This window comes from Diabrotica virgifera, chromosome 1 (assembly GCF_917563875.1).
Source record: "Diabrotica virgifera virgifera chromosome 1, PGI_DIABVI_V3a".
In the NCBI taxonomy this organism is placed as follows: Eukaryota; Metazoa; Arthropoda; class Insecta; order Coleoptera; family Chrysomelidae; genus Diabrotica; species Diabrotica virgifera.
This window is the reverse complement of record NC_065443.1, coordinates 277,274,038-277,300,666: the sequence shown is the minus strand read 5'-3', so window position 1 is coordinate 277,300,666 and position 26,629 is coordinate 277,274,038. Positions and strand designations below refer to the sequence as shown.

At 32.7% G+C, this 26,629-nt stretch overlaps 1 protein-coding gene across 3 annotated transcripts in view; it reads right to left on the bottom strand.

Annotated features, from left to right (window-relative positions):
- Nucleotides 1–1,915: 1,915 nt before the first annotated feature.
- Nucleotides 1,916–26,629, bottom strand: part of LOC114327619 (zinc finger protein 235-like) — a 57,909-nt gene continuing 33,195 nt past the window's right edge. Inside the window, exon 2 of one of the 3 annotated variants that reach the window (XM_050650774.1) lies at nt 1,916–3,168. In XM_050650774.1, coding sequence (XP_050506731.1) covers nt 2,165–3,168 — 1,004 coding nt within the window. In that variant the 3' untranslated portion in view covers nt 1,916–2,164. Of the gene's footprint in view, nt 3,169–5,368; nt 7,227–22,487; nt 25,275–26,629 lie in introns of those variants that run through there. The other 2 variants (XM_050650762.1, XM_050650767.1) reach the window with 2 other exon arrangements.

Genomic DNA, 26,629 nt, shown 5'->3' with positions numbered 1-26,629 from the left:
GATGAAATTGTTGAGAACAATGATCCCGATTATGTATGTGACTTGCCGAATTTGCCAGTGGATGAAATCAGGAGATCAACAAGAATACCTAAGCCAAAAAGGTTTGATGAGTTTGTGACTTATTTGTGCTCGGATAGTGACTCTGATCCGGTTAGTGTCGAGGATGCCATGTCTAGACCAGATAGTAACTTATGGTTAGGGGCTATGACAGAAGAACTGCAGTCTTTCGAGGATAACTCAGCATGGGAAGTGGTTGATGTTCCTGAAGATGGTTGTGTAGTGAAGTGTAAGTGGGTATACAAGAAAAAGGTTGATAACTCAGGTAAAGTGAAATATCGTGCAAGACTGGTAGCAAAAGGTTACACTCAAAAATTTGGTGTTGATTATAATGAAACCTTTTCTCCAGTCATAAGGCATTCTACATTAAGACTTTTATTTGCTTTGTCAGCAAATTTGAATTTGGATATTTTTCATCTTGATGTTGCGACGGCTTTTTTAAATGGTGATTTAAAAGAAAAAGTTTTTATGACAGTACCTGAAGGTTTAGAAATTGAAAATAATAAAGTATTAAGGCTAAAGAAAGCCATATATGGTTTAAAACAGTCAGCTCGGTCTTGGTATGAAAAAGTTGATAATTTCTTAATTAATCTAGGTTATAAGAAATCTGATTATGAGCCATGTCTATACACAAAGATGAAAAATAATCTAAAAACCATTATCTCTGTTTATGTTGATGATTTTTTTATTTTTTCTAATGATTCAGATGAATCAGATAATTTAAAGTTGAAATTAAATGAATGTTTCAGAATTAAAGATTTGGGAGAAATTAAGAATTGTTTAGGTATGAGAGTAACTCATAATAAAGAGAATGGTGTTATAACTTTAGATCAAAAATCCTATATTGAACAGTTGTTAAAAAGGTTCAATATGGAGGATTCGAAAGAGGTTTCTACCCCAATGGAAATTAGTTTAAATTTGAATAGAGACGATAATGCATCTGCTCAAGTGCCTTATCAGAATTTAATAGGTGGTCTTATGTATTTGTCAGTTTTGACAAGACCAGACATTTCATATCCTGTAAGTTATCTCAGTCAATTTAATAATTATCATTCAGAAACGCATTGGAAGCATGTAAAACGAATATTAAAATATTTAAAGGCTACAAAAGACTATGGTTTAACTTTTTCAAAAAATGATAATTATTTGAAAGGCTATGTAGATGCCAGTTGGGGGAGTAATTCTCATGACAGAAAATCTTATACGGGCTTCTATTTTCAGTTTTCTGGTGGACCTATTGTCTGGGAAAGCAGAAAACAGAATAGTGTTTCTCTGTCAAGCACAGAAGCGGAATACATAGCAGTATCAGAAGCTGCTAAAGAGGCTATTTTTTTAAAAAATTTGTTGTATGAGATGTTGGGTATTGATGAAATCGTTATACTATATAATGATAATATGGGAGCTCATAAATTAGCAATAAATCCTGTATTGAATAGAAGGACGAAACACATTGATATCCGATATCATTTTGTCAAAGAAGCTGTAAACAAAGGTTTGATAAAGCTGGAATATTTGGACACAGCTAACATGCCAGCTGATCTCTTGACAAAAAGCTTGAGTTCTGTGAAACATAATAAGTTTTTGAAAGAGATTGGTTTAGTTAAGATAGTGTAATAAACATTTGATAAATGTTATTTTCTTAATTTGTTTATCTAGTGGGAGTGTTGGATATAGATAAATAAATTAAATATTTTTATAGCAGTGCCATCTACTGGCCGCTTTACTATTTACTGTATAGTGTGTTGCTTTCAACGTTTGTTTAACAAGTAGTCCTTAAAATACAGCCATTGGGTAAACAACGTTTTATTTGTTCCTTAAATCTCCCATTTTTGTTCCTCAACTCTACAATTTACGAACAGTTTTTATGTTATTATTTCCTATTACATACAATATTGTATTTACTTCTATATTAAATATATATTTCTATGCCAGCTTTTTATATTATATCATGTTATTCTTATTATCTGTACACTATTTGTATAACACAGTATTTGTGTAACACTTTATATTTATTTTCATTCAAAAAATGTAATGTATTTTTATACAATTGGGCTTGCCCGTAAAATAAATAAATAAACTGCAAACAAATTTAACACTAAGCAGAAATTTAACAATTATGCGGATTTTTTCCAGTGTGTATCCTTAAATGCTTTTTCAAATTGTCATCTCGAGTAAATTGCTTAAAGCAAATTTCGCACTGGTAAGACTTTTCTGCAGTGTGTATCTTTAAATGATTTTTCAAATTTGCGGCTTCACTAAATTCCTTAAAACAAATTTTGCACTTGTAAGGCTTTTCTCCAGTGTGTATCTTTAAATGCCTTTTCAAATTTCCTACTTCACTAAATTGTTTAAAACAAATTTTGCACTGGTAAGGCTTCTTTCCACTGTGTATCCTTAAATGCTTATTCAAACTTCCTGATTGACTAAATTGCTTAGAACAAATTTGGCACTTATAAGGCTTTTCTCCCGTGTGTATCCTTAAATGACTTTTTAAATCGTCATCTCGACCAAATTGATTAAAGCAAATTTCGCACTGGTAAGGCTTTTCTCCAGTATGTATCATTAAATGATTTTTCAAATTTCTTGCTTCAACAAATTGCTTAAAACAAATTTCACACTTATATGGTTTTTCCCCAGTGTGCACTCTCAAATGTGTTTTCAAACCGCCTGCTTTACTAAATTGCTTAAAACAAATTTCACACTTGTATGGTTTTTCTCCAGTGTGCACTCTTAAATGAATTTTCAAATGCTCATCTTGACTAAATTGCTTAAAACAAATTTCACATTTGTATGGTTTTTCCCCAGTGTGCACTCTCAAATGTTTTTTCAATTGACCATCTTGACTAAATTGCTTAAAGCAAATTTCGCATTTATAAGGCTTTTCCCCAGTGTGTATCTTTAAATGATTTTTCAAATTACCTGCTTCACCAAATTGCTTAAAACAAATTTCACACTCATATGGTTTTTCCCCAGTGTGCACTCTCAAATGCCTTTTCAAATTACATAATAAAGTAAATTCCCTCAAACACGTTTCACACTTGTACGAATTTTCTGGTGTACGTGTTACCAACGATCCTTCGGATTTCGTTTTAATCTCGTTCTGATGTAAATCTAAAATAAAAATCAAACTATAAAACTTTGCTTACAGAAAAAGCAGATCAAATCATAAACAAAATGTATCAACTTTAGAATAAATCAACAAAGTAAAAACCACTCTATGACAAAAGTTCAAGTGATGATGGTATAACTATGATGAAGGTTTGTTCCAACACAACGAAAAACCGTCACGAAACTGCGCAGTAAACAAAATAACACATGGAACGTTTTTTGCTATCTGCGCGCAGTTTCGTGATCGTTTCGTGACGGTTTTCGTTGTGTTGGAACAAACCTGATTATATTTCGTTTCACGTCTTTCGTTCAGTATGGGCTCTTGTGGACCATGATACTATAAATAACTTTATTTATAGTATCATGTTATGGACTAATTACACCTCCTTTACTATACGTTGCTTTTTTCAACGACTCTATCTTTGTTTACTGTTGCGTTATTGCCAGTTCAACTTTCTGTCAAGCATCAAGTGCCCCTGGGGGTGCTATTCTTCTTAGCCACTCATAAGTACAAATGTCATTCGCAAGATCGAACGAAATAGAGTTTTTCGGATTTTTGAGCACTTGCAACAATTGCGAACGTTTCAAACTCGCTACGAGTGTCTGTAATCATTCGCATCGTCTTCGCAAGTGAAGATTGTAACGTTGATGTAAAAAATAGGATTATGTTTGTTTTTATGGAATTTGCAAATTGTTCTTGTTGCTGTGACTTTTATGTAGACTAATTGGAGCGATAAGTTATTAGATAATTTTATTCATTCATTAATATCTAATACGTTTATTAATTTTCTAGGTAAAGTTAAAATAATTTTTAAGAAGAAAAATTATTTTTAACAAGGGCATTTGAAAATTTTCGACTTAGCAAATTAGGATTTTCTTTTCATAAATTCCAGCAATAATTTTTTTTGCTCGTCTGAGGCAATATGGTTGTTCATTTTGCTTTAACTGATGGAATTTCCATTGTTAAATACAAATATAAACAATCTTTAACCGTGTAACGGCGCGTAATCAAGTGTTAACGAAAACGATAAATAACCGAGCCCTAAATGAACCCCAACAATCATATTCCGAATTTCGACAGCAGTGAAGAGACGTTTTAGATATTGAGACTGTTGCTAAATGTATTTAGACGTCAACAATGCGAACGATCGCATGTTTTTGCGAACGGTGGTCAAGAATGCCATTTTTAGGAAATGTTCGCAAATCAATCCCTCGCAACTTACGTATACGCGCTAATTACGAGTGAAGTCGACAATAGCGAGCCTGAACTTAGGAATCTATATTTAGTTTTAGTATAAAAACATGTGCCGCTCTAATTTTTTTTTGTTGAAAAACTGAACAAGTTAGCCTCTGTAGGGTTGAAACCACCCCGAGAACCCAGTTAATATTAAATTCGGCATCCGTACTTAGTTTTACCATAAAAACATGTGTCGCATTATATTTTTTGGAAAAATTGAACAAAACAACTCCAATAGGGTTAAAATCACCCCGAAGAATTGGTAATTCGGAACCTACATTTAGTTTTAGTATAAAACATGTGTTGCATTATAAAAGCAGCCTTATATCAAGGCTATGCAAGTCTCATGCTATGCAAAGTCACGTCTTGCATGGCATATCTCTTGCCTAGCCTGACCTTTTTACATCAGAGCTATTTCTGTGCAATTTTTGATACCACTTTCATTGTTGCCAACAAAAGAAATATACCAAAACATTAACTTTAGATATTTCACTGGAAAATTTCAGTGCAACATTAAATTTATTAAAGTATAAATCACAAATTATTATTACTTCCAATAAATAACAGTTAAATTTACACATTACGGTTAAGTTTTATTCTAAACTATAAATTTTGTTATATTGGCAACATGAAATTTGACAACTTGCATCAACACAGCATGAAAAATAGAACATGTTTTAATTTTTCGTCTAGACCAGGAATTGCATGGAAATAGCGAGTGGGCATGCGCAGTTGAATGATCTGTCTTGCATGGCTCTTGCCTAGCATGAAAATAGCATAATGTAAAAGTGTCTTACAGTTTATCTCCACAACTGGAACACTTGCTAACCATGTGGAAAAGTAAGATAAAACGATAAGATGCACTGACGAAAAAAGTTATATTATTACCTCGACTAAAATGATTAAAGGGATACATTAAAATTTGGAAGGAGGAAATTGCTTCTACAGCAAACATATTAAGTGGACCATTTTCTGAGGAAATTAATAAACTACTATATTTTTTATGTTTTGTTTTATTATTGATCAATCAAGTGACAGAAAGAAAGTCTACACATTATGTATTTTAGAACTACTTTACTTACATTTTAACTATTAATCTCTATTATAGTGTCCGTGCGATAAATGCTTCGATAATTTATAATTTTCTGTAAACTGCTTGACACAAATTTCATGTTGATAAGATTTTTAAGTCAGAAAATGACAATTTAATACTTGCAAAAATTTTCCGCAATGTGCAATCCAGTCTCAAATGTGCATTCAGCTCACTTGCCTAAATATGTTGCTAACTACAAATTTCCCACTTGGTAAGGCTTTTCCCAAATGGACACTCCTGAATGAATTTTTAAACACATGTTACAGCAAACTGCTTAACTCTTTTCGGCACACAGGATTGAAATTTGAACCACCCAATTTTTGCTACATGTTGCACAACGAAATGAGTCACTTACTAATCAAGAGGTTTGTATTAATTATTTCCTCTGTCCCTATTAGGTAGGTATAATCATTAATTGGTAAAATTCGCACGGTTTAGTTATCAGCCAAACACAAATGGTTATCAGTTGTTTCTTGAAAAGTGAGGTCATTTTACACGTGCAATTGCATGGATGTTTCCGTGCCACAAGGGTCTAGAAAATCTATCAAATCTCGTGCCGCAAAGATTTAAAGCAAATTTAACACTTATGCAGCTTTTCTCCACTGTGTATCCTTAAATGCTTTTTCAAATTTCCTGCTTGGCCAAATTGCTTAAAACAAATTTTGCACTGGTAAGGCTTCTCTCCACTATGTATTCTTAAATGCTTATCCAAAGTTGCTGATTGAGTAAATTGCTTAAAACAAATTTCACACTTATAAGGCTTTTCTCTAGTATGTACCTTTAAATGCCTTTTTAAACCTCCTATTGTACTAAATCCCTTAAAACAATATTCGCACTTGTAAGCCTTTTCTCCAGAGTGTATAGTTAAATGGTTTTTCAAAGTTGTTGCTTGACTAAATTGCTTAGAACAAATTTGGCACTTATAAGGCTTTTCTCCAGTGTGTATCCTTAAATGCATTTTCAAATTTTCATCTCGACTAAATTGCTTAAAGCACATTACGCACTGGTAAGGCTTTTCTCCAGTATGTATCGTTAAATGATGCTTCAAACTTCCTGCTTTACTAAATTCTCTAAAACAAATTTGGCACTTGTATGGTTTTTCCCCAGTGTGTACTCTCAAATGTGTTTTCAAACCGCTTGCGCCTGCTTTACTAAATTTCTTAAAACAAATTTCACACTTGTATGGTTTTTCCCCAGTGTGCACTCTCAAATGGTTTTTCAAAGAACCTGCTTCAGTAAATTGCTTAAAGCAAATTTCGCACTGGTAAGGCTTTTCTCCAGTGTGTATCTTTAAATGTTTTTTCAAACTTCCTGCTACACTAAATTCTTTAAAACAAATTTTGCACTTGTAATGCTTTTCTCCAGTGTGTATCCTTAAATGCCTTTTCAAAGTTCCTGCTTCACTAAATTGCCTAAAACAAATTTGGCACTTGTATGGTTTTTCCCCAGTGTGCACTCTCAAATGTATTTTCAAAGAACCTGCTTGTCTAAATTGCTTAAAACAAATCTCGCACTTGTAAGGCTTTTCCCCAGTGTGTATATTTAAATGATCTTTCAAATTTCCTGCTCCACCAAATTGCTTAAAACAAATTTCACACTTATATGGTTTTTCCCCAGTGTGCACTCTCAAATGCCTTTTCAAAGTACTTAATAGAGTAAATTCCCTCAAACACGTTTCACACTTGTACGAATTTTCTCGTGTACGTGCTACCAAAGATCCTTGACGTAAATCTAAAATAAAAAACAAACTATAAAACTTTGCCTACAGAAAAAGCAGATCATAAACAAAATGTATCAACTTTAGAATAAATAAACAAAATAAACAAGTCATTGGACTTCGTAAGTCCTAGGTTTTCAGCCAAAGTAATCGAAAGTAGAACTGGAAGTCGATATTTGAACGCTTCGTGTAACTTTGCATCGATCGATATACGATTTTAATAATTTTGAGTCATTTTGACTAAACTTTGGGTCATCATTGTTTAAACAGAAATGACTTCAAAACAGGAACTAAAGATTAAAACTCAACTTTTCAATACGCTTGACTGATGTGTTACATGTACTATTTCTGCGACTATAACGGCACTTCTGGTTAGAACTTTTTAAGTGGAAATGATATAAAATTCAAAACCAAAATTTGTTCTCATCTTGCTAACGCACGTCGAATGATATATCGCTTATACTATTTCGGTGACTTTAGAACAGTTCATACAGTTGCAACTCTAAAACCGGAAGTCCGATGTCAAATTTCTTTTCCTTAGTATCATCTATGGAGACCTACACAGAGGAGAGGAATCGAGATAGGACGACCTTGAAATTTTTGTACACAATTTTGCCTGTTTGCTTGGTTTCTCGCTAGGGCGGCGGTGGCGTAGAAATAGATGCTACTTTTGCATTGGAGTGAATGTGAAAATTTCGAAAATAATTAATTATTCGTAGTTAATATAAGATTATTGGTTTTGGTGGTTAATATTATTTAAATATGAGTGCCAAGAAAGCTTACACTAAAAGAACTTGCTTCGTACCGGGATTTATATCGAGTTATCGTTCCGATAAAAAATTCAAAAGGGAACTTAACGAAGTTAATAAAGACTTTTTATAAAGATTTGTCTTTATGTTATTTATAACGTTCGTGGATTAAACCTATTCGTTTGTATGTTATTTCCTTCGGTGTAAATAAAATTTGTGCCTATTATTGGTTTTTATTTTAACCTGAAAATTATAGTGATAATAGTAGGACGATCTTGAAAGTTTTTCTGTCGAAACAATGCATTTTTTGAGACAAAATATTTCACAAAAATTAACATTAATTTTATAAAAGTCAGACTATCGTCTGCGTAGTTTATAGACATATATTTTTATTAACTAAATTTAAACATCTGATAGGTAAGCTTTCAGAATATAGATAAATGAAGTATTAAAAAAAAGCAGTTTAAATTTTGATAAAAAGAATACCTAATTAAAAAAAATTGATCAATAAACTTCAAATTATTTAAATAACTTTTTAAACTTTTTAAAAACAATTACGTACAGTTAAGTCAATTTTTTCAACTAACAAACTTTTTAATATCAGTTACAAAGATATTAAAAAATTAATTTGCCGTTGAAATACCATTGGTATATAAATGTGGCAGTTAGATAATGTGACAAAATATTTCCGCTTCAAAATAAGCTGTCCTACATATTAAAGTAATGACAAATTTAAATTTGATGTCACATCTCCATCTACAATGGTATATAAAGAATACACTTTTTACCACACGTCGATATGTTATAAGGTTAAAATAATTTATTTTTGGCATAAAACATATTCAGCTACAATCCACCAATAAATTAATGTCTAATTACGCTAAAAACAAAAATAAAATGAGTTAAATATTAAATAAGTCCATAAGAGCTAATGTATTTGTAGCACCTATTCGAACACTTGCGCCTCTAGCGGCGATTGCTGAAAGTTGAATTAGAGGTTGAAAAGTTAGCCCACAAACGATGCATTGCGTTTCCACTCCTTCTTACAGGTCTCCATAGTATCATCCTAGGGTTATAAGCTTTCATTTGACACATCATTTGTCATTCTATCTGTATTAATAATGGAGGAGTTGTATTCGCGGACGAAAGACAGATGAACAGACAATCATGAAACCGGAAGTATATATTTGTTCTCTTCTTGCGAAGTAGCGTCGAATAATATATCACGTGTACTATTCCGGTGACTTTAAAACTACTTCTGGTCATATTTATAAAACCTGAAGTCCTAGGTAAAATTTCGCACATTTAGTACCATCCTTGGATTATAAGCTTTCATTCGAGACCTCAATTGTTATTCTACCTGGTATAGTGAGGGAGGAGTTATATTCGCAGTCGGACGGACAGACGGCCTAGGTCAAGTTTTTCACATTTAGTTCCATCCTTGGATTGTAAGCTTTCATTTGACATTCAACCTGGTATAATGACGTATGAGCTATATTCGCGGTCGGACGGGCCGACAACCTAGGTCAAATATCACACCTTTGGTACCATTCTTGGATTATAAGCTTTCATTTTACACCTCATTTGTCATTCTACCTGGTATAATGAAGGAGTTATATTCGCGGTCGGAAGGACCAACGGAAAGACAGCCTAGGTCAAATATCTCATTTACTACCATCCTTGGATTATAAGCTTTCATTTGACACCTCATTTGTCATTCTAGCTGTTATAATGACGGAAGAATTATATTTGCGGTCGGACGGACCGATAGCCTAGGTCAAATATCTCACCTTTAGTACCATTTTTTGATTACAAGCTTTCATTTGATATATCATTTGTCATACTACCTGGTATAATGATGGAGGAGTTATATTCGCGGTCGGACGGACCGACAGCCTAGGTCAAATATGTCATCTTTAGTACCATCCTTGGATTATTAGCTTTCATTTGACACCTCACTTGTCATTCTAGTTGGTATATTGACGGATGAGTTGTGATCACAGACAGACAGACGGACGAGGATAATTCAAAGTTTTCACATTTTTTCAAAATTGGGTGAAAACAACCACTCTATGACAAAAGTTTAAGTGATGATGGTAACTATATTTCGTTTCACGTCTTTCGTTCATTATGGGCTCTTATGGACTATATATTACACCTCCTTTACTATTCGTTGCTTTTTTAACGGCTCTATCTTTATCTACTGTTGCGTTGTTGCCAGTTCAACTTTCTGTCAAGAATCAAGTGCCCCTGGGGGGGTGCTATTCTTAGCCACTCATAAGTACAAATGTCATTCGCAAGATCGAACGAAATAGAGTTTTTCGGATTCTTGAGCACTTGCAACAATTGAATGTTCCAAACTCGCTACGAGTGTCTGTAATCATTCGCATCGTCTTCGCAAGTGAAGATTGTAACGTTGTATGTAAAAAATAGGATTATGTTTGTTTTTATGGAATTTGCAAATTGTTCTTGTTGCTGTGACTTTTATGTAGAATAATTGGAGCGATAAGTTATTATATACTTGTATTCATTCATTAATATCTAATACGTTTATTAATTTTCTAGGTAAAGTTAAAATCATTTTTAAGAAGAAAAATTCTTTTTAACAAGGGCATTTGAAAATTTTGGACTTAGCAAATTATAATTTTCTTTTCATAAATTCCAGCAATAATTTTTTTGCTCGTCCAAGGTAATATGGTTGTTCGTTTTGCTTTAACTGATGGAATTTCCATTGTTAAATACAAATATTATAAACAATCTTTAACCGTGTAACGGCGCGTAACTAAGTGTTAACGAAAACGATAAATAACCGAGCCCTATGAACTCCAACAACGTGCCCTAATCATATTCCGAATTTCGACAGCAGTGAAGACAGACGTTTTAGATATTGAGACTGTTGCTAAATGTATTTAGATGTCAACAATGTGCGGTCGCATGTTTTTGCGAACGGTGGTCAAGAACACCATTTTTAGGAAATGTTCGCAAATCAATCCCTCGCAACTTACGTATACGCGCTAATTACAAGTGAAGTCGACAATAGCGAGCCTGAACTTAGGAATCTATATTTAGTTTTATCATAAAAACATGTGCCGCATTATATTTTTTGGAAAATTGAACACATCAACTCCAATAGAGTTAAAATCACCCCGAAGCAAGTAAAGAATTCGAAACCTATATTTAGTTTTAGTATAAAACATGTGTTGCATTATAAAAGCAGCCTTACATCAAGGCTATGCAAGTCTCATGCTATGCAAAGTCCCGTCTTGCATGGCATATCTCTTGCCTAGCCTGACCTTTTTACACAGAGCTATTTCTGTGCAATTTTTGATACCACTTTCATTGTTGACAACAAAAAAAATATACCAAAACATTAACTTAAGATATTTCACTTGAAAATTTCAGTCTAACATTAAATAATATATTCAAGTACTTATAAATCACAAATTATTATTACTTCCAATAAATAACAGTTAAATTTACACATTAAGGTTAAGTTTTATTCTAAACTATAAATTTTGTTATATTGGCAACATGAAATTTGACAACTTGCATCAACATAGCATGAAAAATAGAACATGTTTTAATTTTTCGTCTAGACCAGGAATTGCATGGAAATAGCGAGTGGGCATGGGCAATTGAATGATCTGTCTTGCATGGCTCTTGCCTAGCATGAAAATAGCATAATGTAAAAGTGTCTTACAGTTTATCTCGCCAACTGGAACACTTGCTAACCATGTGGAAAAGTAAGATAAAACGATAAGATGCACTGACGAAAAAAGTTATATTAATACCTCGACTAAAACGATTAAAGGGATACATTAAACTTTGGAAGTAGTCTGGGCTGATTATCGGAGAATAGGCCATTTTTGGGAAAAGTTATTTACCAGCAATTTTATTGTTGGAATCGAATCTTATGATTGTATATTATATTAATAATATAGATATGCAAAGTCCGCAGATAGTGTGCTACTTTTTTTATAAACAAAATGGCGCCCGAAAATCGTGTTTTTTTCAATTTTTGCTCTATAACTCCAAAGATTTTAACTTTAGACCAAAAACACCCAAATAAAAATTCACCGCAATTAAATTCTGCATAGAGACGTGTTTTTTCCGATTTACTTCGACGAAAATTTTCCCCGGAAAAAGCGGGTTTTTCCAACAAAATCTTTAATCTTCAACTAAACTTTAAGATAAGTAGTTGTTAATCAATAACTAAATAACTTGGTAATGTAAAAGCCCTTTCCGTATACATCATAATTCCAGAAGCCGATGGAAATTGAATGAACAGTTTAGCAACAATTGAAATGTTAATTAAAAATTTACGGTCGCTATAATAACGACAATAATCATGATGCATAAGAATAACTATGATTTTTTCATAAAAAGACACTATACCTATCTAATGTACTCTACAGAATTGAAATTGGACTATTTAAGCGGCCTCAGGAATATTTTAAAATTATAAACAATTTTTTGGCTTATAAACAAATAGAATATCTCTGGAAATATTAAACTAAATTAAATTGTGAAACCGCTATTCGAAAGACAGCGGCAGGACGCTTCTTTTAAAAGAAAAAACGTTTAATTATGACGAGTGTTTCCTGAGATACAATCGGTCAAAGTTGACCGAAATTTACGGCAAAGATATAAACAATAGGATCATAATTTTCAAACCATCACCTTTTTATTTTTGTCCTCTTTCTCTACACCAATTTTCATATCTTTAAAATCCTCATAACATATATTATTATAGTAAAAACTATCGATAATACGTGTGAAAATTGCCAAAAATGGCAAAATTCCAATCAAAAATTAGGTTGGAGAAAATGTAACCCTCAAAGTTCAAAATCGGTATACGTTAAAAAAATGCATTTTCTCGGCTTCCCATGGAGCAATTTCCTTCATTCTTTTTTGTTCCCAAGTAACTCGGGTAGAGCCATCGGACTAACGCATTATTAAATGTCAAACTTGCTTTTGTTTTGTTATAATAAATTTATTTATTTATTATAACACAATATTTTAATTTGTTTAAATAAAAATTATTTAAATAATTATACAGCTTTCAAATGAGAATATTTATGTTTTTAACTTTAAAAGGTACACTTGTAGTAAGTTTATCTAAAAAAAAAGGCCTACAACTGGAAAAAATATGCAATTTTCTGTTCTTATAAATAAATTAATCTATTATAACAAAACAAAAGCAAGTTTGACATTTAATAATGCGTTAGTTCGATGGCTCTACTCGAGTTATTAGGGAACAAAAAAAGAATGGAGGAAATTTCTCCATGGGAAGCCGAGAAAATGCATTTTGTTAACGTATACCGATTTTGAACTTTGAGGGTTACATTTTCTCCAACCTAATTTTTGATTGGAATTTTGCTATTTTTGGCAATTTTCACACGTATTATCTATAGTTTATATTATAATAATATATGTTATGAGGATTTTAAAGATATGAAGATTGGTGTGAAGAAAGAGGACAAAAATAAAAAGGTGATGGTTTGAAAATTATGATCCTATTGTTTATATCTTTGCCGTAAATTCCGGTCAACTTTGACCGGTTGTATCTCAGGAACTACTCGTCATAATTAAACGTTTTTTCTTTTGAAAGAAGCGTCTTGCCGCTCTATTTCGAATACCGTTTTCACAATTTAATTTAGTTTAATATTTCCCGAGATATTCTATTTGTTTATAAGCCAAAAAGTTGTTTATAATTTTAAAATATCCCCGAGGCCGCTTAAATAGTCCAATTTCAATTCTGTAAAGTACGTTAGATAGGTATAGTGTCTTTTTATGAAAAAATCATAGTTATTCTTATGCATCATAATTATTGTCGTTATTATAGCGACCGTAAATTTTTAATTAACATTTTAATTGTTGTTAAACGGTTCATTAAATTTCCATAGACTTCTGGAATTATAATATATACGTAAAGGGCTTTTACGTTACCAAGTTATTTAATTATTGATTAACAACTACTTATCTAAAAGTTTAGTTGAAAATTAAAGATTTTGTTGGAAAAACCCGCTTTTTCCGGGGAAAGTTTTCGTCAAAGTAAATCGGAAAAAACACGTCTCTATGCAGAATTTAATTGCGGTGAATTTTTATTTGGGTGTTTTTGGTCTAAAGTTAAAATCTTTAGAGTAATAGAGCAAAAATTGAAAATAACACGATTTTCGGGCGCCATTTTGTTTATAAAAAAAGTAGCACACTATCTGCGGACTTTGCATATCTATATTATTAATACATACAATAATAAGATTCGATTCTAGCAATAAAATTGCTGGTAAATAACTTTTCCTTGTATTTTGCTAATTAGCCCAGAGTAAAGGAGGAAATTGCTTCTATAGCAAACATATTAAGTGGTCCATTTTCTGAGGAAATTAATAAACTACTGTATTTTTCATGTTTTGTTTTATTATTGATCAATCAATTGACAGAAAGAACGTGTACATATTATGTATTTTAGAATTACTTTACTTACATTTTAACTATTAATCTCTATTATAGTGTGCGTACTCAAATGCTTCGATAATTTATAATTTTCAGTAAACTACTTGATACAAATTTTATGTTGATAAGATTTTTAAGTCAGAAAATGACAATTTAATACTTGCAAAAATTTTCAGCAATGTCAATCCAGTCTCAAATGTACATTCAGCTCACTTGTCTGAATATGTTGCTAACTACAAATTTCTCACTTGGCTTTTCCCAAATGGACACTCCTGAATGAATTTTTAAACACATGTTACAGCAAACTGCTTAACTCTTTTAGGCACACAGGATTGAAATTTGAACCGCCAAATTTTGGCTACATGTTGCACAACGAAATGACCCACTTACTAATCGAGAGGTTTGTATTCATTATTTCCTCTGTCCCTATTAGGTAGGTGTAATCATTAATTGGTAAAATTTGCACCGTTTAGTTATCAGCCAAACACAAATGGTTATCAGTTGTTTCTTGAAAAGTGAGGTCATTTTACGCGTGCAATTTAATGTTTCCGTGCCACAAGGGTCTAGAAAATCTATCAAATCTCGTGCCGTAAAGAGTTAAAGCAAATTTAACACTTATGCAGCTTTTCTCCACTGTGTATCCTTAAATGCTTTTTCAAATTTCCTGCTTCACCAAATTGCTTAAAACAAATTTTGCACTGGTAAGGCTTCTCTCCACTGTGTACTCTTAAATGCTTATCCAAAGTTGCTGATTGAGTAAATTGCTTAAAACAAATTTTGCACTTATAAGGCCTTTCTTCAGTGTGTATCCTTAAATGCTTTCTCAAAGTTCCTGCTTCACTAAATTGCCTAAAACAAATTTGGCACTTGTATGGTTTTTCCCCAGTGTGCACTCTCAAATGTGTATTCAAACCGCCTGCGCCTGATTTACTAAATTTCTTAAAACAAATTTCACACTTGTATGGTTTTTCTCCAGTGTGCACTCTTGAATGAATTTTCAAATGACTATCTTGACTAAATTGCTTAAAACAAATTTCACACTTGTATGGTTTTTCTCCAGTGTGCACTCTCAAATGTGTTTTCAAACCGCCTGCGCCTGCTTTACTAAATTTCTTAAAACAAATTTCACACTTGTATGGTTTTTCTCCAGTGTGCACTCTTAAATGAATTTTCAAATGACCATCTTGACTAAATTGCTTAAAACAAATTTCACACTTATATGGTTTTTCCCCAGTGTGCACTCTCAAATGCCTTTTCAAATGACTTAATATAGTAAATTCCCTCAAACACGTTTCACACTTGTACGAATTTTCTCGTGTACGTGTTACCAAAGATCTTTGACGTAAATCTAAAATAAAAATCAAACTATAAAACTTTGCCTACAGAAAAAGCAGATCATAAACAAAATGTATCAACTTTAGAATAAATAAACAAAGTAAACAAGTAATGGGACTTCTTAAGTCCTAGGTTTTCACCCGAAATAATCGAAAGTAGAACTGGAAGTCGATATTTGAACGCTTCGTGTAATTTTGCATCGATCGATATAATATTTTACTAATTTTGAGTCATTTTGACTAAACTTTGGGTCATCATTGTTTAAACAGAAATGACTTCAAAACAGGAACTAAAGATTAAAACTCAACTTTTCAATACGCTTCGATTGATGTGTTACATGCACTATTTCTGCGACTATAACGGCACTTCTGGTTAGAACTTTTTAAGCGGAAATGATATAAAGTTCAAAACCAAAATTTGTTCTCATCTTGCTAACGCACGTCGAATGATATATCGCTTATACTATTTCGGTCACTTTAGAACAGTTCATACGGTTGCAACTCTAAAACGGGAAGTCCGATGTCAAATTTCTCATCCTTAGTACCATCCTTGGGTTATAAGCTTTCATTTGACACCTCATTTGTCATAATGGAGGAGTTGTATTCGCGGACGAAAGACAGATGAACAGACAATCATGAAACCGGAAGTATATATTTGTTCTCTTCTTGCGAAGTAGCTTCGAATAATAGATCACGTGTACTATTCCGGTGACTTTAAAACAGTACTTCTGGTCACATTTATAAAACCTGAAGTCTTAGGTAAAATTTCGCACATTTAGTACTATCCTTGGATTATAAGCTTTCATTCGACACCTCAATTGTTATTCTACCTGGTATAGTGACGGAGGACTTATATTCGCAGTCGGACGGACAGACGGCCTAGGTCAAATCTCTCACATTTAGTACCATCCTTGAATTGTAAGTTTTCATTTGACACCTCATTTGTCATTCTACCTGGTATAATGACGTATGAGTTATATTCGCGGACGGACGGGCCGACAACCTAGGTCAAATATCACACCTTTGGTACTATTCTTGGATTATAAGCTTTCATTTGACACCTCATTTGTCATTTTACCTGGTATAATATAGGAGGAGTTATATCCGCGGTCGGACGGACCAACGGAAAGACAACCTAGGTCAAATATCTCATTTACTACCATCCTTGGATTATAAGCTTTCATTTGACACCTCATTTGTCATTCTAGCTGCTATAATGACGGAAGAATTATATTTGCGGTCTGACGGACCGATAGCCTAGGTCAAATATCTCACCTTTAGTACCATCTTTGGATTACAAGCTTTCATTTGACACCTCACTCGTCATTCTAGCTGGTATATTGACGGAGGAGTTGTGATCACAGACACGGACGTGGATAATTCAAAGTTTTCACATTTTTTCAAAATTGGGTGAAAACAACCACTCTATGACAAAAGTTTAAGTGATGATGGTAACTATATTTCGTTTCACGTCTTTCGTTCATTATGGGCTCTTATGGACTATATTACACCTCCTTTACTATTCGTTGCTTTTTTTAACGGCTCTATCTTTATCTACTGTTGCGTTGTTGCCAGTTCAACTTTCTGTCAAGAGTCAAGTGCCCCTGGGGGGTGTTATTCTTAGCCACTCATAAGTACAAATGTCATTCGCAAGATCGAACGAAATAGAGTTTTTCGGATTCTTGAGCACTTGCAACAATTGCGAATGTTCCAAACTCGCTACGAGTGTATGTAATCATTCGCATCGTCTTCGAAAGTGAAGATTGTAACGTTGTATGTAAAAAATAGGATTATGTTTGTTTTTATGGAATTTGCAAATTGTTCTTGTTGCTGTGACTTTTATGTAGAATAATTGGAGCGATAAGTTATTATATACTTGTATCAAATTATAATTTTCTTTTCATAAATTCCAGCAATAATTTTTTTGCTCGTCTGACGCAATATAGTTGTTCGTTTTGCTTTAACTGATGGAATTTCCATTGTTAAATACAAATATAAACAATATTTAACCGTGTAACGGCGCGTAACCAACGAAAACGATAAATAACCGAGCCCTATGAACCCCAACGTGCCCTAATCATATTCCGAATCTCGACAGCAGTGAAGACAGATGTTTTAGATATTGAGACTGTTGCTAAATGTATTTAGATGTCAACAATGCGCGGTCCCATGTTTTTGCGAACGGTGGTCAAGAATACCATTTGTAGGAAATGTTCGCAAATCAATCCCTCGCAACTTACGTATACGCGCTAATTACAAGTGAAGTCGACAATAGCGAGCCTGAACTTAGGAATCTAGATTTAGTTTTACCATAAAAACATGTGTCGCATTATATTTTTTGGAAAAATTGAACAAATCAACTCCAATAGAGTTAAAATCACCCCGAAGCAAGTAAAGAATTGAAAACCTATATTTAGTTTTACCATAAAAACATGTGTCGCATTATATTTTTTTGGAAAAATTGAACAAATCAACTCCAATAGAGTTAAAATCACCCCGACGCAAGTAAAGAATTCAAAACCTATATTTAGTTTTAGTATAAAACATGTGTTGCATTATAAAAGCAGCCTTACATCAAGGCTATGCAAGTCCCGTCTTGCATGGCATATCTCTTGCCTAGCCTGACCTTTTTACACAGAGCTATTTCTTTGCAATTTTTGATACCACTTTCATTGTTGCCAACAAAAGAAATATACCAAAACATTAACTTTAGATATTTCACTTGGAAATTTCAGTGCAACATTAAATATATTCAAGCATAAATCACAAATTATTATTACTTCCAATAAATAACAGTTAAATTTACACATTAAGGTTAAGTTTTATTCTAAACTATAAATTTTGTTATATTGGCAACATTAAATTTGACAACTTGCATCAAAATAGCATGAAAAATAGAACATGTTTTAATTTTTCGTCTAGACCAGGAATTGCATGGAAATAGCGAGTGGGCATGCGCAGTTGAATGATCTGTCTTGCATGGCTCTTGCCTAGCATGAAAATAGCATAATATAAAACTGTCTTAAAGTTTATCTCCACAACTGGAACACTTGCTAACCATGTGGAAAAGTAAGACAAAACGGGGTAAGATGCACTGACGAAAAAAGTAATATTTTATCTCGACTAAAACGATTAAAAGGATACATTAAAATTTGGAAGGAGAAAAGTGCTTCTACAGCAAACATATTAAGTTGACCATTTTCTGAGGAAATTAATAAACTACTGTATTTTTTATGTTTTGTTTTATTGTTAATCAATCAAATGACAGAAAGTGCACACATTATGTATTTTAGAATTACTTTAGGTACATTTTAACTATTAATCTCTGTAGTTCAAATTCAATAGGATTGTAAGGGCAGATATTTTGTTGTGAGTAAACCTTTGATGGCAAGCGGCTACATATTTATTTGTTTGTTAGCCCTTATTTTAAAAATGTACACGCCACCGTTGAAAACAATAGTCTCTAGTTTCGGGTCTCTCCAAAGTCTATCATTTTTAAGCGATACCCCGAAAATACTATTGAATTTGTGGAAAGCGAATTTATATTTTTTCCAAAATTCCTTCGGGTTATTTTTTCTTGCGAAATGTGGCATTTCTCAAAGAAATGTGGCATTGGGTAGTAGACGTAAAACAAACAATCGCTTTATATTGCCGACATTGTCGCTTCTCGATGGTGCCATATTCGGCTCTAGACCAGTAAGGATCTGTTTTTAGGTGGATGTGAGAGGTGGCATTCAGATTTTTGCGGATAAAGTTAGATGATAACTTCGTTAATAATAATTGATTTATGCTCCTCAAATATGCCCGGAACATTAATAAAAAAAAATAAAATATTTAAAAATTTCAAAAAATTTCGTACTTTTTCTACTTTTTTTGCTTATAACTTAAAAACTATTCATTTTAGAACAAAGTCCTATAGCAGGGGTCACCAATTATATTTCCTGAGGGTCCGTTTCGAAAACCTATGACACTTCCGGGGTCCGGAGTTAACACTACCTGTCTGGTTGTTCCAATTCGTTGGTAAACAAATCAGAAGGGTGCAGTGCGAAATTTTTAGGCAGAAATTATTTTTTAACAGTTTTTCACACCTTTTTGCTCCGGAAAATATGTTTTTAGCATTTTTGGGTGATCTTAAACAAAAAAGATTTTCTGTCATTTTTCTCAAAACTTGATAGATTTCATGCGAAATGCGAAAATAAGCATTTTCGAAGCTTGAAAATTTATGTGCACATTATTATTTTTGCGGTTGTCAAGTGGTTAAATTGAAGTTTAAACATTCAATTTTAAGATTCTGATAAGTTATCGGGGTTTATTTCAATTTCGACCGTTTGCTTTTATTGGCGTATTTAAGTAGCATATTGGCAATAATTAATTGAATAAATAAATAAATCATTAAGAAAAAAATATGTTAATAATAAATTATAAAATTTTAATAAATGTGAAGTATTTGTTGGGCATTTTTTGCATAAGTACGTATAATGTGTATAATAAGTGCGATAGAGACGCATCATAAATTGCGATGTGTGGAGACTTAAAAGTCGAGTGGAATCGCATAATTGACAATTAAAAAACAACGGTCTATATTGAAGTAAGTCCCGATTACTCGTTAGAATCTTGAAATTGAATTTTTAAACTTCAATTTAAGCACTTGGCAACCTGAAAACTAATAATTTACATACCTATGTGTTTTCAAACCTCGAAAATGCGTAGGAATTTTCACATTTTTCAAATTTTAAATTGTTTATAACTCGAAAACCATAAACTTTTGAAAAAAATGACAAGAGACAAATGACAAGAGAAAGGCAATTTTGAATTTATATAAAAAGATTGTTTTGCCCGGCATCCCGGGCCCCTTCTGATTTGTTTAAGGGTACATTTTTGAACAGGAATCCACAAAAAAACCGTAGCAGAAAATTTGTCATTCTTTACAAAATTAAATTATCAGTGAGAAAAATGACATTTTTTATTATGTAGGTACAACCTGCCTGAAGTTTGGAGTGAGTTTGGTGCAACTGATTCTCCTTGGGGAGTTGAGATATTCATCTGTTAGCTGAGATCTGTACCGATTTTTAATAAAGTTCATTCTTGATAAAGCGGCTTCGCACACATAAGTTGAGTCAAACATAATATACAATTTCATGGCCAAACATTTTCAAAATTGCCAAAAGCTATATTCTAAATTTAATGACGGTCCGCACAAAAGTAGCTCACGGTCCGGATGCGGACCGCGGTCCGCTAATTGGTGACCCCTGTCCTATATAAATAAAACAAAGATAATTAAATTTTCTATCAGATGCGATTGGTTAAAAATGTCTTAATTTATCACACTTGCTTCAAAATAGCAATAAATATAAAATAAGGGGGCAAAACAAGTCTGTCCTTATTCAATGATTTTTCATCACTTAGGTTACACTTGGAACCTTCCTAATTCGCTTAGAAAATTTTTGTAATGTGCTAAAACCGTACAACAAATTTCATTAAAATTGACTTACTAGATTTTGCATAATAATTTTGCAATCTAAACGTTTTTAAAAAAATTAAAATTTTTTAAAATCTTGCACAACAAAAACTAGAATATACAAAGATTTGTCAATTTTTTTACATATAAAGAAGTACTCAACCTATCTAATGCACTTTACAGAATTGAAATCGGATTATTTAAGAAGCCTCAGAAATGTTTTAAAGTTATAAACAATTTTTTGGCTTATAAATAGGGTTACCATACGTCCGGACAGTCCGGATTTGAAAGATATGCCCGGATTGGCGTCCGGATATGAGAAATGTCCGGATTTTTTTCTTTATTAAAAAATATTTAAAAAACATATTTAACAAATTACTCGAAGATCTCAAAGATGCCAATTTTATTACGATTACAATTGATAGTTAAAACAGAAACGAAATCAAACTGACTCCGGTATGTGTTCGTTTTTTTAAGCAAAATGAAGGTGACAACGTGAAACTTTTATTTCTTGATGAACTTCCGGGTGAAACATCTGATCTTTTAGTAGAACATGTTTTAAAATGTATTAAAAAGTACTCTATACTCTATTGATTCAAAAGTAGTTTGCCTTTGTGCTGATAATACCAATACTAACTTTGGGGGTGTCAAAAGGCAAGGGCGAGGATATGTTTTTTCCTTGGACTACCCCTGTCCGGATTTGACCTTAATAAATTATAGGTCTGGATCCCGCGTATGAAAAAAAAGTTGATTAATAGCAAGCTGAAAATTTGTTAATAGCTTAAGGGTGTCTAGTCGGATAAACTTTGATATATGGGAACACTGGAACAGGGGCAGTTTTAATTGTGGAACAGGTTAAAAATTTGGAACGGTCAGACCACGAAAACGGCACATTTATTTTGTCCGACAGAATAGACTTAAACTCTCCCAACAGAGATTAAACTCTCATGCAAAAATCAGACTGCTATTTATCACCTCTCATAATTCCTGTCATTTGACATATTCTACATGTTCCACTCATTAAAACGCCCATTTGGTGATAAATAGCAGTCTGATTTTTGCATGATAGTTTAATATCTGTTCGGAGAGTTTAAGTCTGTTTTGTCGGACAAAATACATGTGCCGTTTTCGTGGTCTGACCGTTCCAAATTTTTAACCTGTTCCACAATTAAAACTTCCCTGTTCCAGTGTTCCCATATATGAAAGTTTGTCCGACTAGACACCCTTAAGGTATTAACAAATTTTCAGCTTACTATTAATAAACTTTTTTTTCATACGCGGGATCCAGACCTATTATGGTAACCCTACTTATAAACAAATTAGTGCTGTGGCCAGGAGGGGGTGCTACGTACTCCTTTATTTAGATGGACTTACCCAAGATTTTTTAAGAATTTTGACCCGTAGAACACGAATTTTTTGGGTAACAGTTGATCCGGATGTCGATAAGATTGTTATAAACAAAGAACTTTAGGAATTACATAAAATCGATTTTTCGCAAAATAAAACATTTTTTTGTATTTCTTGGGTAATTCTAAGCAAAAAATGTTCTTACAAGTTTTTCAGATAGGATGCATAGTTTTCGAGATAAACGCGATGGAACCTTCAAAAAATCGAGAAATTGCAATTTTTGAACGCGAATAACGTTTGATTAAAAAATAAAATAGCAATTCTGCTGACGGCATTTGAAAGTTTAAGTCAAATTATACCGGTTTTAATTATTTGCATTGCTAAAAATTAATTTGTTTATTATTAAACAAAGCTATTTGTTTATAAGCCAAAAAATTGTTTATAAATTTAAAACATTGCTGGGGCCCCTTAAATAATCCGATTTTAATTCTGTAAAGTGTATTAGATAGGTAGAGCACCTCTTTATATGTAAAAAAATTAGTCAACTTCTAAATAGTCTACTTTTTGTTCAGAAAGATTTTAAAAAAATTGAACTTTTTTAAAAACATTTAGATTGCAAATTTATTATGCAAAATTTATTAGGTCGATTTTAATGAAATTTGGTACACGATTTAAGTATGTTACAAAGAATTTACTAAGCGAATTACTAAGGTTCTAAGTGCCAGCAAAGTGGTTAAAAAATATTGAATAACAACAGATTTATTTTGCCCCTTTATGTTGTATTTATTGCTATATCGTAGAAAAGGTAATAACTTAAGACATTTTTTACCACTCGTATATTATACAAAATTCAATTATCTTTATTTTATTGCTCTACGACTTTGTTCCAAAACGAATCGTTTTAAAGTTATATGCAAAGAAAGCAGAAAAAAATCGATGTTTTTCGAAATTTTTAAGCGTAAGTCAATTATTATTACTGAAGATGTCACCTAACTTTATCTGCAAAAATTCGAATGCCACCTCTCACATCCAAAAATAGACGTTTTTTCGCAGATCCTTACTGGTCTAGCTCGGTATGTGTAATAAATATGCCTGATATAGATTTTCTTTCTCCCTCGTTCCATCCCTCCTTGTGGAGTATTGCGCGTTTATGCGTTTCTTGGCCAAAAGTGTAAGATTGCTGTCTGGCCGGGACAGCGCAGATATACATAGATTTTAATACAACGAAATTGTTCAAAAAATATTTCTTGTAATTAATTAAATATTATTTTAAATTAGATTTATATTGTGCATAAATTCAATTTTTATCAACTAATGTAATATCAAAATATCGGTATTTTTATAAAAAAAAAACGGTTTTTAATACCAGACAAAAATGGTCCGGTATTCGGGATCCCGGTATTGTAAGCCCTAATTTCGACTCTATTGTGCGTACTCAAATGCTTCGATAATTTATATTTTTCAGTAAACTGCTTGACACAAATTTCATGCTGATAAGATTTGTAAGTCAGAAAATGACAATTTAATATGTACTTGCCAAAATTTTCCGCAATGTACAATCCAGTCTCAAATGTGCATTCAGCTCACTTGCGTGAATATGTTGCTAACTAGAAATTTCCAACTTGGTAAGGCTTTTCCCAAATGGACACTCCTGAATTAATTTTCAAATACATGTTACAGCAAACTGCTTAAAGCAAATTTAACACTAAGCAGAAATTTAACACTTATGCGGCTTTTCTCCACTGTGTACCCTTAAATGCTTTTTCCAATTTCCTGCTTCAGTAAATTGCTTAAAGCATATTTCGCACTGGTAAGGCTTCTCTCCACTGTGTATTCTTAAATGCTTTTTCAAATTACCTGCTTCAGTAAATTGCTTAAAGCATATTTCGCACTGGTAAGGCTTCTCTCCACTGTGTATTCTTAAATGCTTATCCAAAGTTGCTGATTGACTAAATTGTTTAAAACAAATTTTGCACTTGTAAGGCTTTTCTCCAGTGTGTATCCTTAAATGCTTATATAAAGTTCCTGCATGACTAAATCGCTTAAAACAAATTTCACACTTATAAGGCTTTTCTCCAGTATGTACCCTTAAATGCCTTTTTAAAACTTCTGCTGTATTAAAATCCTTAAAACAAAATTCGCACTTGTAAGCTTTTTCTCCAGGGTGTATCGTTAAATGGTTTTTCAAAGTTGTTGCTTGACTAAATTGCTTAGAACAAATTTGGCACTTATAAGGCTTTTCTCCCGTGTGTATCCTTAAATGCTTTTTCAAATGTTCATCTCGACTAAATTGCTTAAAGCACATTACGCACTCGTAAAGCTTTTCTCCAGTATGTATCGGTAAATGATGTTTTAAACTTCCTGCTCTACTAAATTCTCTAAAACAGATTTCGCACTTGTAAGCCTTTTCTCCAGTGTGTATTCTTATATGGATTTTCAATGATCCTGCTTCAGTAAATTGCTTAAAACAAATTTCACACTTGTATGGTTTTTCCCCAGTGTGCACTCTCAAATGTTTTTTCAAAGAACCTGCTTGACTAAATTGCTTAAAACAAGTTTCACACTTATACGGTTTTTCCCCAGTGTGCACTCTCAAATGTCTTTTTAAATAACTTAATAGATTAAATTCCCTCAAACACGTTTCACACTTGTACGAATTTTCTCGTGTACGTGTTACCAAAGATCTTTCGGACTTCGTTTTAATCTCGTTCTGACGTAAATCTAAAATAAAAATCGAACTATAATACGTTGCATGCAGAAAAAGCAGATATAAACAAGGTAAAAACCACACCATGACAAAAGTTCAAGTGGTGATGGTAATTATATTTCGTCTCACGTTTAGTATGGGCTCTTATGGACTATATTACAGCTCTTTTACTATCCTTTGCTTTTTTCAACGACTGTAAAGGTTTAACATCTTATCGTAAACACATATTTAGACACAACAGGTATAACTTCCTTCCACTTATTATAGAAGGGAAAATAGAAAGAAGACGCGGCCCGGATATTTTAACCATTAATCTCTAGTGTGCGTACTCGAATGCTTCGATAATTTTTAATTTTCAGTAAACTGCTTGACGTCAATTTCATACTGATAAGGGTTTTCTTTAGAGCATATTCTTAAATGCTTTTTCAAACTTGTTACTTCAGAAAACTACTCAAAACAAATTTAATACTTGCAGAAATTTTCCACAATGTGCAATCTAGTCTCAAATGTGCATTCAGCTTACTTGCCTGAATATGTTGCGAACTACAAATTTCCCATTTGGTAAGGCTCTTTCCAAATGGACACTCTCCTGAATGAATTCTCAAACACATGCTACAGCAAACGGATTAAAGCAAATTTAACACTAAGCAGAAATCTAACACTTATGGATGCGGATTTTCTCCAGTGTGTATCCTTAAATGCCTCCTGAAATTTCCTGCTTCACTAAATTGCTTAAAACAAATTTTGCACTTGTAAGGCTTTTCCTTGTAAGGCTTGTCTTCACTGTGTAGTCTTAAATGCTTACTCAAACTTCCTGATTGAGTAAATTGCTTAAAACACATTTCGAACTTATAAGGCTTTTCTCCCGTGTGTACCCTTAAACGATTTTTCAATTCGTCATCTCGACCAAATTGCTTAAAGCATATTTCGCACTGGTAAGGCTTCTCTCCACTGTGTATTCTTATATGATTTATCAAAGTTCCTGCTTGACCAAATTGCTTAAAACAAATTTGACACTGTTTTTCCCCAGTGTGCACTCTCAAATGTGTTTTCAAACTGCCTGCTTTACTAAATTGATTAAAACAAATTTTACATTTGTATGGTTTTTCTCCAGTGTGCACTCCCAAATGAAATTTCAAATGACCATTTTGACTAAATTGCTTAAAGCAAATTTCACACTTGTATGGTTTTTCCCCAGTGTGCACTCTCAAATGCCTTTTCAAATTACATAATAGAGTAAATTCCCTCAAACACGTTTCACACTTGTACGAATTTTCTCGTGTATGTGTTACCAAAGATCTTTCGGATTTCGTAATCTCGTTCTGACATAAATCTAAAATAAAAATGGAACTATAACAGTTCGTGATGA